The sequence below is a fragment of the Podarcis erhardii genome, assembly GCF_964252035.2.
Source record: "Podarcis erhardii genome assembly, chromosome: 10".
Classification (NCBI taxonomy): Eukaryota; Metazoa; Chordata; class Lepidosauria; order Squamata; family Lacertidae; genus Podarcis; species Podarcis erhardii.
The window spans coordinates 35,209,819-35,227,817 of record NC_138500.1 but is presented as its reverse complement, the minus strand read 5'-3'; the positions used below and the strand labels follow the sequence as shown (position 1 = coordinate 35,227,817).

At 40.3% G+C, this 17,999-nt stretch overlaps 2 protein-coding genes across 4 annotated transcripts in view; one reads left to right on the top strand and one right to left on the bottom strand.

Annotated features, from left to right (window-relative positions):
* The window catches only part of BLTP3B (bridge-like lipid transfer protein family member 3B), a 47,076-nt gene extending 40,889 nt beyond the window's left edge, over nucleotides 1-6,187 (bottom strand). Inside the window, exon 1 of one of the 3 annotated variants that reach the window (XM_081878193.1) lies at nucleotides 5,766-6,187. In XM_081878193.1, the coding sequence (XP_081734319.1) occupies nucleotides 5,766-5,809 (44 nt within the window). In that variant the 5' untranslated portion in view covers nucleotides 5,810-6,187. The remainder of the gene's footprint in view (nucleotides 1-5,765) is intronic. The other 2 variants (XM_081878192.1, XM_081878191.1) reach the window with 2 other exon arrangements.
* Nucleotides 6,188-7,478: 1,291 nt separating this feature from the next.
* ACTR6 (actin related protein 6) lies at nucleotides 7,479-17,589 on the top strand. Its single transcript, XM_081878310.1, has 11 exons — nucleotides 7,479-7,707; nucleotides 8,371-8,488; nucleotides 8,985-9,053; nucleotides 10,305-10,428; nucleotides 10,786-10,921; nucleotides 11,010-11,066; nucleotides 12,177-12,275; nucleotides 14,877-14,955; nucleotides 15,652-15,823; nucleotides 16,821-16,959; nucleotides 17,140-17,589. The coding sequence occupies exons 1-11, from the start codon at nucleotides 7,640-7,642 to the stop codon at nucleotides 17,267-17,269; spliced, it is 1,191 nt and encodes a 396-aa protein (XP_081734436.1). The 5' UTR covers nucleotides 7,479-7,639; the 3' UTR covers nucleotides 17,270-17,589.
* The last annotated feature ends 410 nt before the right edge of the window (nucleotides 17,590-17,999 follow it).

The following is a 17,999-nucleotide window of genomic DNA, read 5'->3' as shown; positions in this document are numbered from 1 at the left end:
ACATGAGGGGAACTACAAAGAAAAAGTGTCTGTCTGAATTTTAAAAGCATGTGAGGATTGGCTTACTCTTTAGCCAAAATAGCCCCCAGCAGAATTTAAAGCACAGATCTATGCAGCATTTGCAAAGCACAGGAAATATAAGTTGTTAGACCTTTAAATGTCCCAGTATTAAGTGCTTAAAATTGGGGGGGGGGGGCTGCCTCTACCACTCTCAGAGTGAATAGTGTACCACCTTAAGTACGTTTCAGTGCTTTACTTACAGTAATCACAGGACTCACTCATGCATCCTTCAATGCTACAGCAGAAACAACACAGGCAAGGTATTCTTGGTTTCAAAATACATAAATTAGTCTCAAACATGTGGTCTGAATCTGAAATCCCAGTCTCAGATGTCTGCTGAGTTTACATGGTTCAAAAGGAAGAGGAGAGAGAGAGAAAGGAACAGAAACAAACAACACAACCTCCCACCACCAAGGTGAGGGAGCATTAACTGTGCCTTCTCTAAACATTTACAGCTCTGTGATCATTTACTAACCAGCATAGATATGCATTAATAGGTTTAACTGCAAAACTCCCACATTATTAACCCCTTCTACTCTAAGTCTCTGTATGAGTGTTTCAAACTGCAAAGCCATTAACCTCTAGTAAAACTCAATGTGCTTTCATGGATTATCATAATTGTTTTACAACTGCAACTTCACTTTGTTTATTGCTCACTCTCTGGAGCAGTGACACTAATATTGGTCAATGTTAGACTTCCCAAGCTAAGCAAAGTGATCACAGCCAATGCAATCCAGTCTGTAGAGTACAATCTCCAGCAAAGATCCAAAGACAAGTACAGTGGTTCCGGAGGTCCGTTCTTAACCTGAAACTGTTCTTAACCTGAAGCACCACTTTAGCTAATGGGGCCTCCTGTTGCCGCCGTGCCGCTGGAGCACGATTTCTGTTCTCATCCTGAAGCAAAGTTCTTAACCTGAGGTACTTTTTCTGGGTTAGCGGAGTCTGTAACCTGAAGCGTATGTAACCTGAAGCATATGTAACCCGAGGTACCACTGTACTGCTAATTCCCTTATGGTTTGTTGTACATGAGTGTACTGGCACACTAGCAAATCTGATAACAACACTCTGTTCTACTGAGAACTCATTTAAATTCTCAAAACACGCCACTGTCAAGTTTCCCAAGCTACAATCCCCAATTACCACAATCATAAGGCAGAGGTCATGGTTTGTTGCTCCTGCTCTCCCTAATGGAAGGACGAATCAGAAGCCATCTGAACATTCATGGCAAACTTTTAGTAATGGATTACAATGACAAGCATACTGGCAAGGCACCTACGGCAATGGCTCATCTCTCCAAAAGAGTATGGGAGAATATGATGCTAATGTTCAATACCAAGATGAAGGTCTACCAGGCTTGCGTGTTGAGCACACTGCTTTATGGAAGTGAGTTGTGGGCAACTTACAACCAGCAGCAGCAACACCACAATGCCTTTCACATGCGCTGCATCAGGAAGATTTAGGGCATCACAGGGCAAGTCAGAGTCTCAAACAAAGATGTGTTCTCCCAAGCCCACATTCCCAACATGTTCACACTCCTGTCTCAGCAACGTCTATGCTAGCTTGGTCATGTCCACAGAATGGAAGATGTGAGAATCCCCAAGGACATGCTCTATGGGTAGTTGGCTTCAGGCACGAGGCCCATTGGCAGACCAACTCTGCATTACAAAGCTTTCTGCAGAAGTGGCATGAAGGCTGGCAACATCAACCCTGCTATATGGGAATCCCTCGCAGACAATTGCAGTGCCTGGAAACAGACAGTAAAGTTATACATCCATAGCAGTGACCAGAGAAGGGTTGACCACTGGGAGGAGCACAGAGAGAAGAAACGCCATGGTGCATCTGCAGCAGCGCAACTGGACACCTCCAGCTGCAACAAAACATGTCTCTCCCATATCAATCTCTACAGCCACAGCAGGTACTGTGACCTTCCAACAGTTTGACTTGACCCCCAAAGGTGCACTTTTCCATTGACTACCAAGATGTATGGATTCCAACAGTGACATGTAAACACAGTCAAAATGCCCTTTCCGTTCATCATATGCAGGTCTTCAGATGAAGGGCGATATACAAATTTAATAACTAACAACAATATTATTAATAAGCAACACTGGGTAATAATTTACAATGAAGTTTCTATTTCATCTCAATGGCTTAAAATGAAGCCTTCAAATTGTGGGTGGGGAGAAGATAAAGCCAAGTCCTGATTTTAGATTCTATAAAGCTTAAATAAATAGTACAGCACCAACAAACAGCTATGCTGTTACCATGTAGTTCAGGAGTTACAGGGGAAAATAAGACTGAGCCTGTTTTTTACCTCATATGCTATAAAATATATATGAATTAGTACATTCTAAAGGAAGTAATAAATATGAATTATTTGGTCTTGCTTCCTTTATGCTGACCAAAAGGAAATAAATTAATTCTGGCAGGTACTTTGTCAAAGTACTTCCTGCCTCAGATATGATCATAATATCTAATGAAAGTAAAAACCAAAAAGAATAATTCTAGTCAATTTTGACTTGGCCTTTTATTGATCTGTAAGCTGATCTGAGAGCTGAAGATTGGGCCAAAATGCTTTAAATAAATGAATGAACACCAAATTCCATTGAAAAGAATTAAAAAGAAAGTAATTGTGTATTCTCAGCCACAGAGCAGATCTATCCTTAACTGCAGTTTTTCAATCCAAAGCAATTAGAACTTCTTTCTACACCAGTCTCCTTCACTTCCTCATTTATTTCCTTGTTGCATCTCTCCATTTATAAGAGTTCAACAAAAATATAAAGCCTTGCATTTGCAGTTGGTCAGGAATTCTACAACAGGTAGGATATACCCAACCAGTTGTTAGCATACTTGTTCCCACCTTGAACTAGGACTAACATTCACATCACTGTACAGTGGTACCTCGGGTTAAGAACTTAATTCGTTCTGGAGGTTCGTTCTTAACCTGAAACTGTTCTTAACCTGAAGCACCACTTTAGCTAATTGGGCCTCCTCCTGCCGCCGCACCACTGCTGCGCGATTTCTGTTCTCATCCTGAAGCAAAGTTCTTAACCCGAGGTACTATTTCTGGGTTAGCGGAGTCTGTAACCTGAAGCGTCTGTAACCCGAGGTACCACTGTATACATTTTCACACAGAATCTGAAAAACATTTCTCACTATATCTGAGTATGCACCTATTCGTGACAGTCCAATGTCCATAGAACATCCAGATAGAAAAGGTACAGACTGTGTCATGCTGACAGGTAGGGAAGGAAACAAAGTAGGTTGTGAAAATGGCTAATGCACTGAGAGAAGTCAATGTAAAAACTGCTGGGACTGCAACACACTGTTATCTCAAAGGACATTCGCATATACTAATAACGAATATTATACTACTTCATCCCCAAGTAAAAATGAAAAACAAAAGCACACTAATCCCAACTAAAAATAGGGCACATGGTATTGTGTAAACAGTCCAAGCAAACACCTGTTTAGGCAGATCAAATGAAATCAGGGCAAAAATGCTCTAGCGCACTGTTCACTTGATTACTTAAGAATCTTAGACCATGGTTCACAGAAGGAGAGGTGAAAGCTGCCTGGGGCAATCAATTGCAATCCCTTGTCAACATGCAGAACTCTCCAGATCATACAGACACATGCCTATAATCTAGACTAGGGAATGCAGAGAAGAGATGAAAGTAGGACAATTGATGCACTACAGAATAGAGTCTGCAGAAGCTCCAAAAAGCAAGGGAACCAAGCTACACATTACAAGGATGATACTTGTCTACCTATTACTTACAACAGGAATAAACAGTGGTTTATATTCTTACCCCTAATACTCTCGCACAAAAGCAAAAAAGGTTACTGCACACAGGAGGAAGAGGTTGAACTATCATCTTATGTTCTATGAGGGAGCAGAAAGATAGCTATATTTCACCTTGTTTTCATCATAGAATTCAAAACAGCATACGCTGTGCTCACTGGCAGTCTCTCCTCTAAGTACACCTCCTTAGCGTCCAACAGCATTGCTGTATCATGTGCCCTCGGACAATGCCCAAGGTTAAAAAAACTCACTCAAAACTTGCTTGAATATGTGACACATTTTAAAAACAATACCTCATTCCCACCCCCATCCCAGTTGATCAAATTTTGGCCTCTTTAGGTTGCAATCGTTTAATTATTTACCTGGTTCAGTCTGAATTATTTCTGAGTAGACATGTGCAGGATTGCACTTCCAAATATCTCTGCTTGGTTTTGTTTTGTTTTAAAGTAATTATATGTTTAATTAGTTTGACAACTTCATAGTTTTTTTAATAAGCTGACATCCCTTGTTAGTACATAGCAGGTTGCATTATATCAAACTAGTTCTACATTTAGCCTAGTACTGTTTGCTCTGATTGGCAGCAGCCTCCCAAGTCTCTTTCCCATCACTTACCAACTGAGTCCTTTTTAAACTAGAGATACTAGGGACTGAAACTGGAGTTTTCTGAATGCAGCAAACACTCTGGGAAATCAAAGCTCAGTAATACTCTTCCAGAAAATCAGGGCATCCTTCAAGATGATGGCAGAAAATAAGAACACCAAATCATACCACACAGATCTGTTGCCTTTTAATATGCAATATTTAGATTCCATAAGATGCTCTTGAATGTGGTAAGGAAGGGCTTTTGATTTTACATTCTGTTCTGATTGTTCCCCAGTTCTTTATTTCTTGGCAGCACAAGCCAAATAGCCTCATTTGTGTGTGTTCCTCAATGCCTCATTTGTGTGTGATCCTATCGTGCCAACCTTTGACTGCAACAGAGAATACAAATCCCTCAATCAAATCATCATGGATTATAAATGCATAGCAAATATCAGAGATATTTGAAAAGGTTTGCTTAAACGGCCAGCTGAAACAGCATAACCCAGTTCCAATCACCATTTTTCTTCTTATTGTTTTTGTGCGCCTTGCCGAATCAAAACCCCGGACAGACATCTCCTTTGCCCCGGCGTGATGCACAACTTGCCAAGCTTCCCCCAACCCCGATTTGTCATTCATTCCCACACAAATCTGGCGTCTCCAGACCTGTCTGCAACAGACAATGTGCAGGGTGACATCAGCCAAGCTGCCGCTCGCCCCTCCCACAGGCAACGTGTCAAACACAATTTACAATCCACCCACTTCTGCCTCGGGCTCCTGCCGGCGCGGCTCCCTTCTCGAGACACCTACGGCTCCGCTGCCTTGTCGCCGCGGCGCGCTTAGCACCGGCGGGGACGGGCGAAGGGGCTCAGGCGCCGCCACGCTTTGCCCGGCTTTCCTCTAACGCCGCGAGGGGAAGGGATTCCTGTGCGGGCTTCCCCGACTGCGGCAAGAAGCAGGATGGGGCGAGAGTGAGATGGGGCTCCTTTTTCCCAAGGAAGGCTCCCCCCTCCTCAGTTTTCTTGCTGCTGCAGGGCGAGTGTTTTCCCCCCACCCCCACACCTGCCCAGTTTCAGGTGCAGACACTCAGTGACCCTCCGCGTTAGGGATACGTTTTTTCTGGTAGCCCAACGCCTCCAAAACATACAAGAGGGACGAACAGGTCCCAACCTCGGGGACTTTCCCTCCCCTCGCCTACCGCTCCACGGCGAAAGGGAAACGGGGCGCTACTACGAGGCGGTTCAGTTTCGCCCCCTTCCCTCAGAGAAGCCTGTTGAGAGCGGCCCCGGCAAGGGCGCCTCCGACGCCCCACTTCACTGACCTGGAGAGGTGCTTCAGGATCTGCTTCTTGATGATGCCCGCCATGGCCAGCGCGCCTCACCCCCCGCCCGCTTCAGGGAAACCGAAAGAAACCCGGCGCTCCTCGACCCATCCCGGCGCTTCCTGCCGTCCTGTGCCAGGGAGCGGAGGCGCCCCTGCTCACCCGCTCTCCGGCCCCGCCGCCATCTTGATTGCAGTATCGCCAGCTGACAGGCTTTCGCGGAGCAGAGCCGGGCGGGGAAAGGGCGGCACCAGCGCCAGGAGCGCCGCCCGCCTGGAACCCGGACGGGGGAAGCGGGCGGCTCTCGGCCGGGATTCGGCGGTCGAGGGCGGCGAGGATCCCGCCACAAGGGCTCCCCGGGAGCTGCTGCCTGACGCCGATGTCACCTTTTGCCTCCGGTGAATGACGCCCGCTAAATCCAAGCTTTAGTGGAATAATTTCACGGCAGCGAGGCACGCCGGCCTGGAAGCCTCACCGCCCCACTCACAAAAGTCCGTTTTCCAAACTGGGAAAGAGAAATATCTTGAGGAGTTGGTTTTTTGTTTTTGCAACGAAGAGGGGCAGCTTTTACACAATAGCACTTAACTACCTGTTTTCCACGTCCACTTGCAACGTTTATCAGGAGCGTAATACAAAAACACGATTTATTTTCCTGAGCTCTCTCTTCGCGATGAACCTTGTCACCCAAATTCGCTATGAGAGAGGAATGATGTTGTGCATAGAAGATCTGACTCCTTAAAGCAATTTAGAATTCCTTCCCTATTGCCCCTCCCTACATTATACTGTTTTTCTCCTCACAAATTTGAGCATCTAATTGCCATCAAAATCCAAGAGCACATCCTGTATACAATTACTCGGGAATAATAAGTACTACTGAAATAATTGCAAAGTGTCAAGCTGCATAAAATCACCTTAAGCCCGCAAACTATCCAAAAGCCTGAAGGGAAAAAGTCATAGTAGAATTTTTCTTAAGTATGAAGACAATACCTACCCTCAACTAAAAGATAGGATTTTGTTTATGTAGTGTGGGATAACTAGTGTAAGTGAAATACTGCGTTTTGACTATCCAATTTCTGACCTTCCACTTTAATAAATGTTTAAACGTGTTTAAAGGACACAACCCAGATTGCCTTGTATGGGTGAAAAATGAGACACACAGTCACACACTCCTTTAAGCTTTTTTTTTTTAATGTCTTGGGAAGTCTGTGCATCAGCAGCAAATAAATAAAACGTCTACATATTGGACTATATTGCAGATGACGAGAGCTGGCTCTGAGCGACATAATTTTCCCTACATTGCAGAAGTGCTGGAGGCTGAAGTTTTCCCTTACAGAGGTTTCCACGATAATTATACACAGTACTCGCATATTATATAGATGCGGAAATATAAGGCTATACAGATATTGTAAGTGAACGCTGATGCTATCCGAGCATCTCACCCGATGCATGCCTAAAAGGTCCCCCAAACAGAATGTTCCCTTCACAACACGTAAGAGCCGAGTTTCAAAGAACAGACATCCCCCTTTCTTGTCTGAATGGACTTAACTGAAACTGGAAACTGGGATGAAGCAGTCTAAGTTTATATTAAAACTGACTCTGTTAGTCTAAGATTACAAGTCTACGCCTAACACTCAAACATAGGAAACTAGAGCTCTTCTATTATTTCCTATCTCTATGACTTTCCCCCTACAGTATTTGCTCTTACGTAGGGAAAGTCCTCCACTATCCCATCATTCAACGGGGCTAAGTTCCTTTTACCAATGAGAAGGCGAGAAAGAGAGGATCCGCCCGGTGGAGACTAAAGACGTTTCAGCCGCATGGTTATTTAGCGCTGGCTTGCCGATGGGGCGGAGCTGAGGGACCAAAGGAGAAAAATGGCGACTCTCGTGTTAGATAACGGCGCCTACAATGCCAAGATCGGGTACAGTCACGCTCATGTCAGGTGAGAAGCCTTATTCGCTTGAGGTCTGGATGGAGTTAAATTCTTTTGGAACAGGCAGCCGGTTCTCCTATGGGTTTTCTCGCATGTTTTGATATGGGCATCTGTGAGAATCTAATCAATTCACTGGCAGTTATGAATGAATTAAGAAATTATTCCAAATGTGCAGGTATTGTCCAAACAAGCGTCCAGTGAAAAAGTGGCTATTACAGAAAACATAATCCAGGTACTAAATCCAACGAAAGAATGAAATCAGTATGGTTTGTTTGGAAACAGCTGGTGTAGGAGTGTGCAAACCTCTGAGAGATCTGGGTTACAAAAGGTGTTTCCAGCAAATTGACACGTTAAAGTAGTTTAACTGTGGAACCCACTCTTCCAGGAGGCAGTGATGGCCACCAGCCTAGATGGTGGGAGGAAATCCAACCTAAAGGAGGATTTGAAAAATTCATGGAGAGGGTTTTCAAAGGTAATGATGGCTATGCTCTGCCTCTGAAGTGAGAGGAGGTAAGGTTTCTGAATACTAGTTTCTGGAAACCACAGAAGGAGATAGCACTCTTGTACTTTGGTCACACTTGTGGGTTTCCCACAGGCATTGGTTGGTCACTTTACGTTACTGACTTTTTAAAATGTGTATAAAGCTACTGGGTTTCTTTCCCCTCCCTACAGTGTTATTCCGAACTGTCAGTTTAGATCAAAGACTGCTCGTCTGAAAACATTTACAGCTAACCAACTGGATGAAATTAAAGATCCATCTGGACTTTTTTATATACTTCCGTTTCAGAAGGTAATTTAAATAGCATGGAAATCTTTTTACACAAGAATCAGTTAAGGTTCAGTAAGACAGGTAAAGGTTTAGTCAGATTTATGCATGAGTAAATGTAGTTTTTGAATAAGAATATTAATGTAATTAAAATCAGAGAGGAGGGAAACATTTCTTTCTATATAACAAAGCCTTAGATGGAAATTATTGTTCATACTTAGCTGTGCATCTTAATAATAAATTAAACTTGCAAACCTGTTAACACGTATCTGGGTGTAAGTCCCACTGCCTTCAGAGGAATATACTTATATATAGAAATGGTCAGGATAAAGTCTTAAATAATGTATCATAAACAAATAGCATGGACTAAAATACTACACTAGGACAGGAGCCAAATCATCCAAACACCTTCAAGAGATCAGGTTTCTTCCAGAAGGGTGCTAAAGAAAGTTTGAAGGACAGTGTAAAATTATGCAAATATCAAATGGTTAGAGCAGTAACTTTACTTTTTAAATAACAGGGCTACTTGGTAAACTGGGATGTTCAAAGACAAGTGTGGGACTATCTTTATGGAAAAGAAATGTATCAGGTAATTAAACACTTTCCTATATCTTGAAGGTAGCACCAGAAGAATATAAGAATGCAGGCTGCTTATAGGAAGTCAGCATAACCTAATAGTTGAAGCTTGTGCATCAGCTTTAATTTAAACTGTGAGTGTTTTGATTTCTACAAATGAGGGCATTTACTGTTTCATTTAAAGCATGGGTTTTTATTTTTACAAAAATGTGCTTGTTCAGTGTAGGTGTTCTAAAGAATGATGTATCGGCAGATAAAATAATCCATATCTGCTTGTCAAACCTTCATAGAGTATTTTATCTCAGTGTTAGGTATTTTTCTGAACTGGAGTTTGATCTAGCCCGATGCACCTGCTGATTTTACATCCCAAGATGCATCATGGCAAACCCATCTCAGCCAGTGTTTACTCAAGACTTTTATCTGTTACTGCCTTTAGCATACAGGATGATACATTTTAGCAAGTACATTATAGAGTTTAGGATATAGTTTAGGATGGGGTTTTTTTTATTGCAAGTTACCACTCAGTTTCCTAAAGAATTCCATAGAACACAAGGAAAAAACATTGCTAAACCGGAATTCAAACTCACACTAAGGTTTTACATTCTGCACATCGTGCAACAATGGAGGGCTGTGAGAGGGGGCAGGAAAGGGACCCAGCAATCGACTGCGAGCTCCCAAAAGCTCCCAGGGATTGACCTGTTGGACATCCCTGCTGTACCTGTATACACAAAAGTAAGTCCCTCTGAGTTCAGTGAGGCCTACTTACAGGTAAATGGGTAGCTTGAATTACTTCATCCATTAGTCACTTGCCCACTCACTAGTTACCTCTGTAAAAATATGTAGGTTTTATTAAATTTTGTATAACCTACAATTTTTTTTTCAAGTATGTGTTCCTGCTGTCACAACAGAAAGCTACTATACTACAATGGCAAGAAGTGTGAGCTGTGAGTTAGGAGAAAATCCCCAATTCAAATTTCACCTTAGCCATTGATGACCCTTCATCAAGCCACTTTTACCCAGTCTCTCATCTGCAGCAGAGGAGCATTACTGGCCTATCTTTCTAAGACTGTTCCAAATACTATTGAGATAATTTATGTGAAGTGTTTTGAAATATTATCTGTACATATGTGAAGTGTTTTGAAATATTCTCTGTACATGTACTATGTTCTTAAGAACATATTTATTAATAGTCAGACCCTAATTTTAGATACTTTTTTTTTAAAAAAAAGATTGCTTCTGAATCTTGAAATATTTTCCTACATAGGTAGATTTTGTAGATACCAATATCATCATCACAGAACCTTATTTCAACTTCAGCTCAATACAAGAGTCCATGAACGAAATATTGTTTGAAGAATACCAATTCCAAGCAGTTCTCAGAGTAAATGGTGAATGGCAAGTCCTCTTACTGTTTATTTTTGGGGGAGAAAATGTTTTCATTTGGCATTACTACAACACTTTATGTTTGCTTAAAATAATAATAATAATAATAATAATAATAATAATATATTTATACCACTCCCATCTGGCTGGGTTTCCCAGCCGCCAAGACATGTAAAAACATAATGTCAAACATTTAAAACTTCCCAATACAAGGTGTCTTCTAAAAGTTGTGTAGTTCTTTATCTTCTTGACATCTGATGGCAGGGTGTTCCACAAGGATAGCGCCACTGCCGAGAAGGCCCTCTGCCTGAAACACTTGTTAATAAATGTTTCTGACACTATGACATGGCTCTGTTTTTCAGCTGGGGCTCTCAGTGCCCATAGATACTTCCGGGACAACCCATCAGAACTGTGTTGCATCATTGTAGACAGTGGGTATTCTTTTACACACATTGTACCTTACTGCAGAAGTAAAAAGAAGAAGGAGGCCATTATAAGGTAAAAAACCATATTTTTCATATTTTAAAAAAAGATGTATTCATGTTTTTTAAATATAAATATTAAAGAAAAATTTTCTTGTTCTTAGGATTAACGTGGGAGGAAAGCTCTTAACCAATCATCTAAAGGAAATAATCTCTTACAGGTAAAACACTAACTAGAAGTTATTACAATCTTAGCTGGTTCACGGTAATAAAAATATAGTTTATTTTATTTTATAGGACAAAAAGAGAAAGCTAACTTTTGAACTCAAGGTTTGCTGAAGGCTTACTTTGCCTAGATTATGGTGCAAGGTATGCAATGATACTTAAAATTAGTTTTTTTGCCGCAAAAGTTAAATTGGAAAAATAGATGGAACACTCCAGGAAATGAGCAGTAAAATTATTCCGTGAATTGTTTTAGGTATGGCAATGAAACTGCACCATAATTTACTGGCATATCTTGTTGGTTGTTTCCAAATGCCACTGGTTCCATGGAGAATCTGAGTGAATCTGTGGGTATGCTAGGCCACATGAGTAGACTATAATGGGGCAAGGTCCATGAACTTGAGGGTTCCCTCTTTTTGTATACACAAACTTTCATAAGCTACACCCTAGAAAGTTCATTGGGAATATACAGATGGGCAAAACCAGCTGGGTTCCTCACAGTGAGTTAAGCTGCTCAACCTAGATTTCACGGTCACTTGTTTCCCATCCCCTATCCCCCATCTCAACAGTAGTGAGAACATTTCTATTCTGAAGATCCCCCTGCATCCTTAGGTCTTGCTGGTTCTATTTAGAGGGCTGTTTAGTGTTAGATACTACTCATGTGCCAATTCTGAATGTCTTCTGCAAAGGTGGGATTCCTGAACAATTACAATATGTATAATCTTTTTTTAAAAAGCCCCATCAAACAGTACCTTTCCTATATATGTAATTTTGTTCCTCTTGTATAGAAAGGGTGGTATGAGAATATTATTAACTTTTTCTACTAAAAACCATGAACTTCATCTGGTTTAACAGATTAGTTCCTAATCACAACTTAATGAGAACTCAAAGAAGTGCAGTGTTAAGAACGTTCATCCTCCTCTTACTGTTCTTTGGTTTAATAGCATGCCCTACTCCACAGAGGATTAAAGGCTTAAGTGAGTTTTCCACAATTAATCTAACAGCTTTACTATAACATTTAAGCTTCAATAAATACTCATATTGAATACTCATAACAGACCAGCAATGAAAACAAGATAAAGTAGCATTATTTTCTTTAAAAATTATAGGCAACTCCATGTTATGGATGAAACCCATGTGATTAACCAAGTGAAAGAAGATGTATGTTATGTTTCCCAAGACTTTTTCAAGGATATGGAGACTGCCAAGTATGGGTTTTTTTATACTGCTAAATATAGTTAATGGTAATTTTGTCTATGGCCTGAAGAATTTATTATGTATTGCCTTGTGATGAAAAAACCACCACTCTGTTGGCAGTGGTCTATGAATACATTAAATATCAAATTCCTTTACTGAAAGCGTCTTGTGTCTGGGGCTTAAATTTAAGCTTGGGTTCATTAAGGGTTAGCTCTGAAACATGTTGTTATGAAGACTGCCTTTGAGCATGTATGGAGTGACCCAAGTCCCCATATCTGGAAACAGGGATAATGATCTTTGAGGTCTCATTTCAGCCAGACTTGGGTTTATAGTCTGGATTCTGTTACTGAAGCATCTGCAATGTTCCAAATCATTTTCAAGCTCTACATATGCAATTAACTTATGTAGTTGAAATTGCATGCAACGCAGAGTGCACACAGGTTCTGGCGTGTTGTTGCAAGATCTCACAGGAACTCAGACAGTCCCACATGAACTTGCAAGAGCATCCCAAAGCCTATGCAGTGTGCGGGACTTGCCTGGTAAGCATGGCAGAGCTTAAAAGCTGTCTTCCCGGGGTGTGGAGGATGATGGTAAGGCTCGCTTGGCAAGGATACTTATGTGGGGGTGGTTTGAATTTACACAGTTTTGCATATTCCTGCCATCCCCAGAACATAAGCCCCATGCAAGGTGTGATTGTCCCGCTATTAAGTTCAACATCTATATGCACTGAATACCCCAAATAGCTTTACATGGTGGTGAGCTGTCTTACTGACTAAAAGTCAAAAGGAGGTTATCCTATGCAGCTTTCTTATTTAGTTATCATCAAAGCCTCCTTTTGAGAGGTCTCCACATTTGAGAAAGTTGGACTTAGACCCATATTAGGGTAAATTGTTAATTTTGCTGCGGTTCCAGACCACCCAAAAGAGGGGACAGCACGCGTTGACGGAGCGTACTGTACAATGGGCAATGAAGGAGAATATGCTCTGCAGTGTCCGGGACATTCATAGAGCATCTGCAGAGTCTCTTGTTTCTAGGAATGTTTTGATATCTTCCCCTGACAAATGCTGAGGGAAAAACATTCAAACGGGCCAGCATAAAAGCCCTACGTTGGGCTGGGATTATTAGTTTAGTGACGTAATTGGCTCTGCTATCTAAGATATTTAATTCATAGAATATGGGGGAGCAAATTTTGTTTACAGCTGCCATAATATTTTGTCTCTCGACATCCTTTAGTCTAGTTAGGATATTATGGGAAATATACTGCTCATTAGAATTGTACAGGGGCTCCAGCTCGATGCCTAAAGATTCAATCTTTTTTTCGAGGTGCTGATACCATCTTGATTTATAGGAGTCTTTGAGCAAATCAGCGAGCAGACTTGATGGAGGGCAGCGAAAGTGGCAGCGTAACCAATACTTTATTGAGGTGGACCATGCCCAATATTCCATTGTGTGTATGCCTATTTCTGCACACATTGTTTCATATTTGATCGTAGCTGGGAGTCCAAGAATACGTCTCAGAAAGCTAGAGTGAATCTTTTTTAAATCATTGTTATATGCTTGGACCCATAGCGGGATTCCATAAAATATCTGGGATTGCACTTTTGTTTGAAATATCTGATTTGCCGCAGGAATAAATTGATTACCTTTCTGATAATGAAAACGGGCAACTGCTGATGAGATGCACTTTGCCTGTTTTATGGCATTTGTGCGATGGGTTGCCCACCCTAAATTGCTCTGGAATAAGATTCCCAGATACCTATAGATTTTCACTTGTTGGATTTCTTGCCCTCTTATTTTCCATTTCTCTAATTTCCAACCATTCGAGAAGACCAAAATTTTTGTCTTCTCATAGTTTATAGAGAGTTTGTTACATTCGCAATAGAGGATCAGTGAAGATATAAGACGTTTCAGACCCAAGCTCGTTAAGGATAGTAGGACAGCATCGTCTGCATATAGTAAGAGAGGAACTGGTTTCTGATTAAGTTTAGGGGCATGTGATTCTATTTTTTGAAGGTAATCTGGCAAGTCTGATAAAAATAAATTAAATAGAAAGGGGGCAAGAATACACCCTTGTTTTACCCCTTTCGAGATTGGGATGTCTGATGAAAGGTGACCTTTGATGTTAAGTTTGACTTGACAGGTATTGGAAGAGTGTAGATTTTGCATTAGAATCAATAGGCGCTGATCAATTTTTAATTCTGCGAGTTTCCTCCACAACTTTGGGCGGTCAATTGAGTCGAATGCACCACGAAAATCTACAAAAGCAGCGTATATCTTAGATTGCCTTTGGGATCTGTATTTTTCAACCAGATGCATAAGTATAAGACAGTGGTCTAGTGTGGAGCAACCTTTGGAGAAACCTATTTGTTCTTTCCCTGGTAAATTTAGATTTTTCATCCAGGTAAGGAGTTTAGATAAGAGGTGCTTAGCGTAGATTTTCCCTATCACTGATAGAAGGCTTATCGGTCTATAATTCCATTATTTCCATAATGCCTAATAAAGGTTTGATAAAGTAAATTGTTAATTATTTATTTACAATGAATTTTTTTTTTTTTTGTGGCTCTGAAGAATCATTAACTTTAGGATGTATTCTGAATTCCAACTTGTTTCAGATTGAAGGGGGAAGAAAATACAGTAATGTTGGACTATGTTTTACCAGACTTCAGCACAATAAAAAAAGGGTTTTGTAAGGTAATTGCATAAAATCAGTCTTCTTCATTTCATTTCATTTCTATACTTACATATATTTTTAAGAAAAAGATCTCAAAGCATTTACAACCTACATCAAATAAAACAATCCAGAAGAAGACATTACAGAAGAAATTCCAATATAAAGTATATATTCAAAGCAGCATAATTAACAGGAAATTAAAATATTGCCTTTTAAGATTTTGAAACTAAAACATTACAAAGGAGGTCAACTACAGAATGCACATTTAATGCAACAAAGATAATAAAAAATTATATTAAATGTTTCAAAAGGAAACATTATTAGAGGAAGTCAGATGTAAAATGCAAATTTAAAACAAGGTAATTAACACATCTGGAGGATGAAAGGTTCTCCAACACTTATGCAACCTAGTTAGAAAAAAAATAAAGTCTCTATTGAGAGAGGGGGGATGTGAAATGAATTGCCATTTTTCGTTTGTTGATTCATCCTCTTACTGTTCAGTCATAGCATGTTGGCTGCAATTTCTATGTTATTATGTGCTGATATAGCTAGGTATAATTGTATGGAAGAAATATACAAGTTTCAGATTCCCATACAGGTTTTGGATCCCAGCTACTACATGGGAAAAATCATGCAAATAAGGTGACTGATTAATGTTGATATTAAAAGCTGGTTTCATTATTACATGTGTGTTAATTCACATCTGTTTGATTTAGCCAAGGGAAGAAATGGTGTTAAGTGGAAAATACAAAACTGGTGAACAAATACTTCGTCTTACAAATGAGCGATTTGCTGTTCCAGAGATACTCTTCCATCCTTCAGATATTGGTATTCAAGAAATGGGAATTCCTGAAGCCATTGTTTATTCAATTCAGAACTTGCCGGAAGGTATTCTTATTTAAACAATGTAACTACCAAAATTAACTGTAGAACATGTTGCATAGTTAGACTTTTTGTTTTGCTTCTAAAGTTCCCATATCAAGGACAAAAACTCAGTTGTCTAGAACAGTGGTTTTCAACCAGTGTACCATGGCACCCTTGAAGGATGATCAGGGGTATTATGGGCAACACTGACTTCTGTCCCCTTTTCCTTCCTCTGATGCCCTCTTGCATCTCTGCCTCCCAAAGGCCTGTACAGCTGTTTGTTGCAGCAGTCATGGCTACAAGCTCTGCAGGCAAATGGTGCCTTGGGGGCTGGTAAGGGGGTGCTGGTTGCCAGGAACTGAGACAACCTTGGAGTAAGCAAGCAAACAGGTGAGGGAACCCAGCCAGCCAGTCCACCAGCTGTTGCTGTTGGGGATGGACAGACATGTTCCAGGCCCCTGTGGGGCAGTGTGAGGAGGCACATCTCTTTGAGGTGGGCAGGGGGGACAGCTCAGAGACCAGGGATGGCTGCAGTGGCTACTCTGAGGAGAGGAGAGAAGGCTGAGGGAACACTCAAGGGAGTGTTTGAAAAAGGGCGAGAGGCTGGGCTCCTAAGCCCCACAGGGGTGCTGCAGAAAGAATGTAGTTAGTCAAGGGAGCCACGGACTCAAAAAGGCTGAAAACCTCTGTTCTAGAAATTCTCCAGTATCAGATTGTAATAAACACTATTTCTTGACATGTTACTGTTGTAAAATTGCTGAAGTTACCTATGCACTATCCAGACTTCTGAATGATTGGGAGCCAGAACACTTAGCACCCTCTTCATAAACTTGGAAGTAAGCAATTTGCATTAGAAGAATATATAAACATGTGACTGAGGTACTGCCTCCAATGCAAGTGCTTTTCATTACAGACTCTGATGCAAGTGCTTCCAATGCTTTTCATTACAGACTTAATATAACTATATAAAATCAAGCAAGTTATTGTAGAATTATAACTTGTTTCTTTCTGGTCTTCATAGAAATGCAACCACATTTCTTTAAGAATATTGTTTTAACTGGTGGAAACACACATCTCCCCGGCTTCAGGGATCGTGTTTACTCTGAGGTCCGATGCCTCACTCCCACTGACTACGATGTTTCTGTTGTTCTGCCAGAGAAGTAAGTAACCTTTCAGTTACAAATGTGGATTCTCAACTGACAGTTACCCACTCTATTTTTATATTCCATATTCTAATGTCATATAATGTAGTACTAGCTGATACTGAAAATCAATATTAAACTAACTTTGTAAACTAACTGTATTTTACAGTTTACACAATTATTTTATTGACTTTCCAGCCCTATTACTTATTCCTGGGAAGGTGGAAAGCTGATTTCTGAAAATGACGATTTTGAAGATATGGTGGTAACCAGAGAAGACTATGAAGAAAATGGACATAGTATATGTGAAGAGAAATTTGATATTTAAATGGTTCACAAGATATGGACATTATATTGTATATGTTAAAGACCTGAGAAGTTTTCTTGGATTGGAACCCTGATGTAGTGTTTTTTTAAAGAATGAAACTGTACTGTCAATTAATATATATGTAAGGTTTTATTCATTTTTATATACATGTAGCTTATTGGGTTTTTTCCTTCATATTCTTTGCCACTCAAATGTTGGTAGAAACTGAAATCTGGATGCAAATGGCTGAAATGAAAATATATCCATAAAAGTACATTTCTTCAGTTAACAATATGCTAGAATATTTAGTAGGAAAATGAAATAAAACATTTGAATCCAAAGTTTATTTGGAAAATAGTGGTTGTATTGTAACTGAACACAAGAACACTAGATCATAAATCTAGAAGGCTAGTTCCAGATTTCTTCAAACACTCCGCTTAACCAATTCCTATCTACTATTATATTAAAGAGGGATTTAAGCAGGAATGCTTTTATTTTCTGTGAAAGGGAATAAAAAGAGGACAACAATAGATGCTCAAGTCAAACAAAGAGTCACCAATTTAAAACATTTTTATAATAAAAAGTATTATGATGTGTTTTATTAGAGAAACAGCTCAGATCAACTACAGGCCATGTGTTGCTTTTTTAAAATAAAAAACTGCAACTCTTCCACCTTGGATTTTGTTCAAGGATTAATTTGTTTTCCCCATTTCAGAATGACAACCCATTGCTCATAGGTGTGGTGCAATCT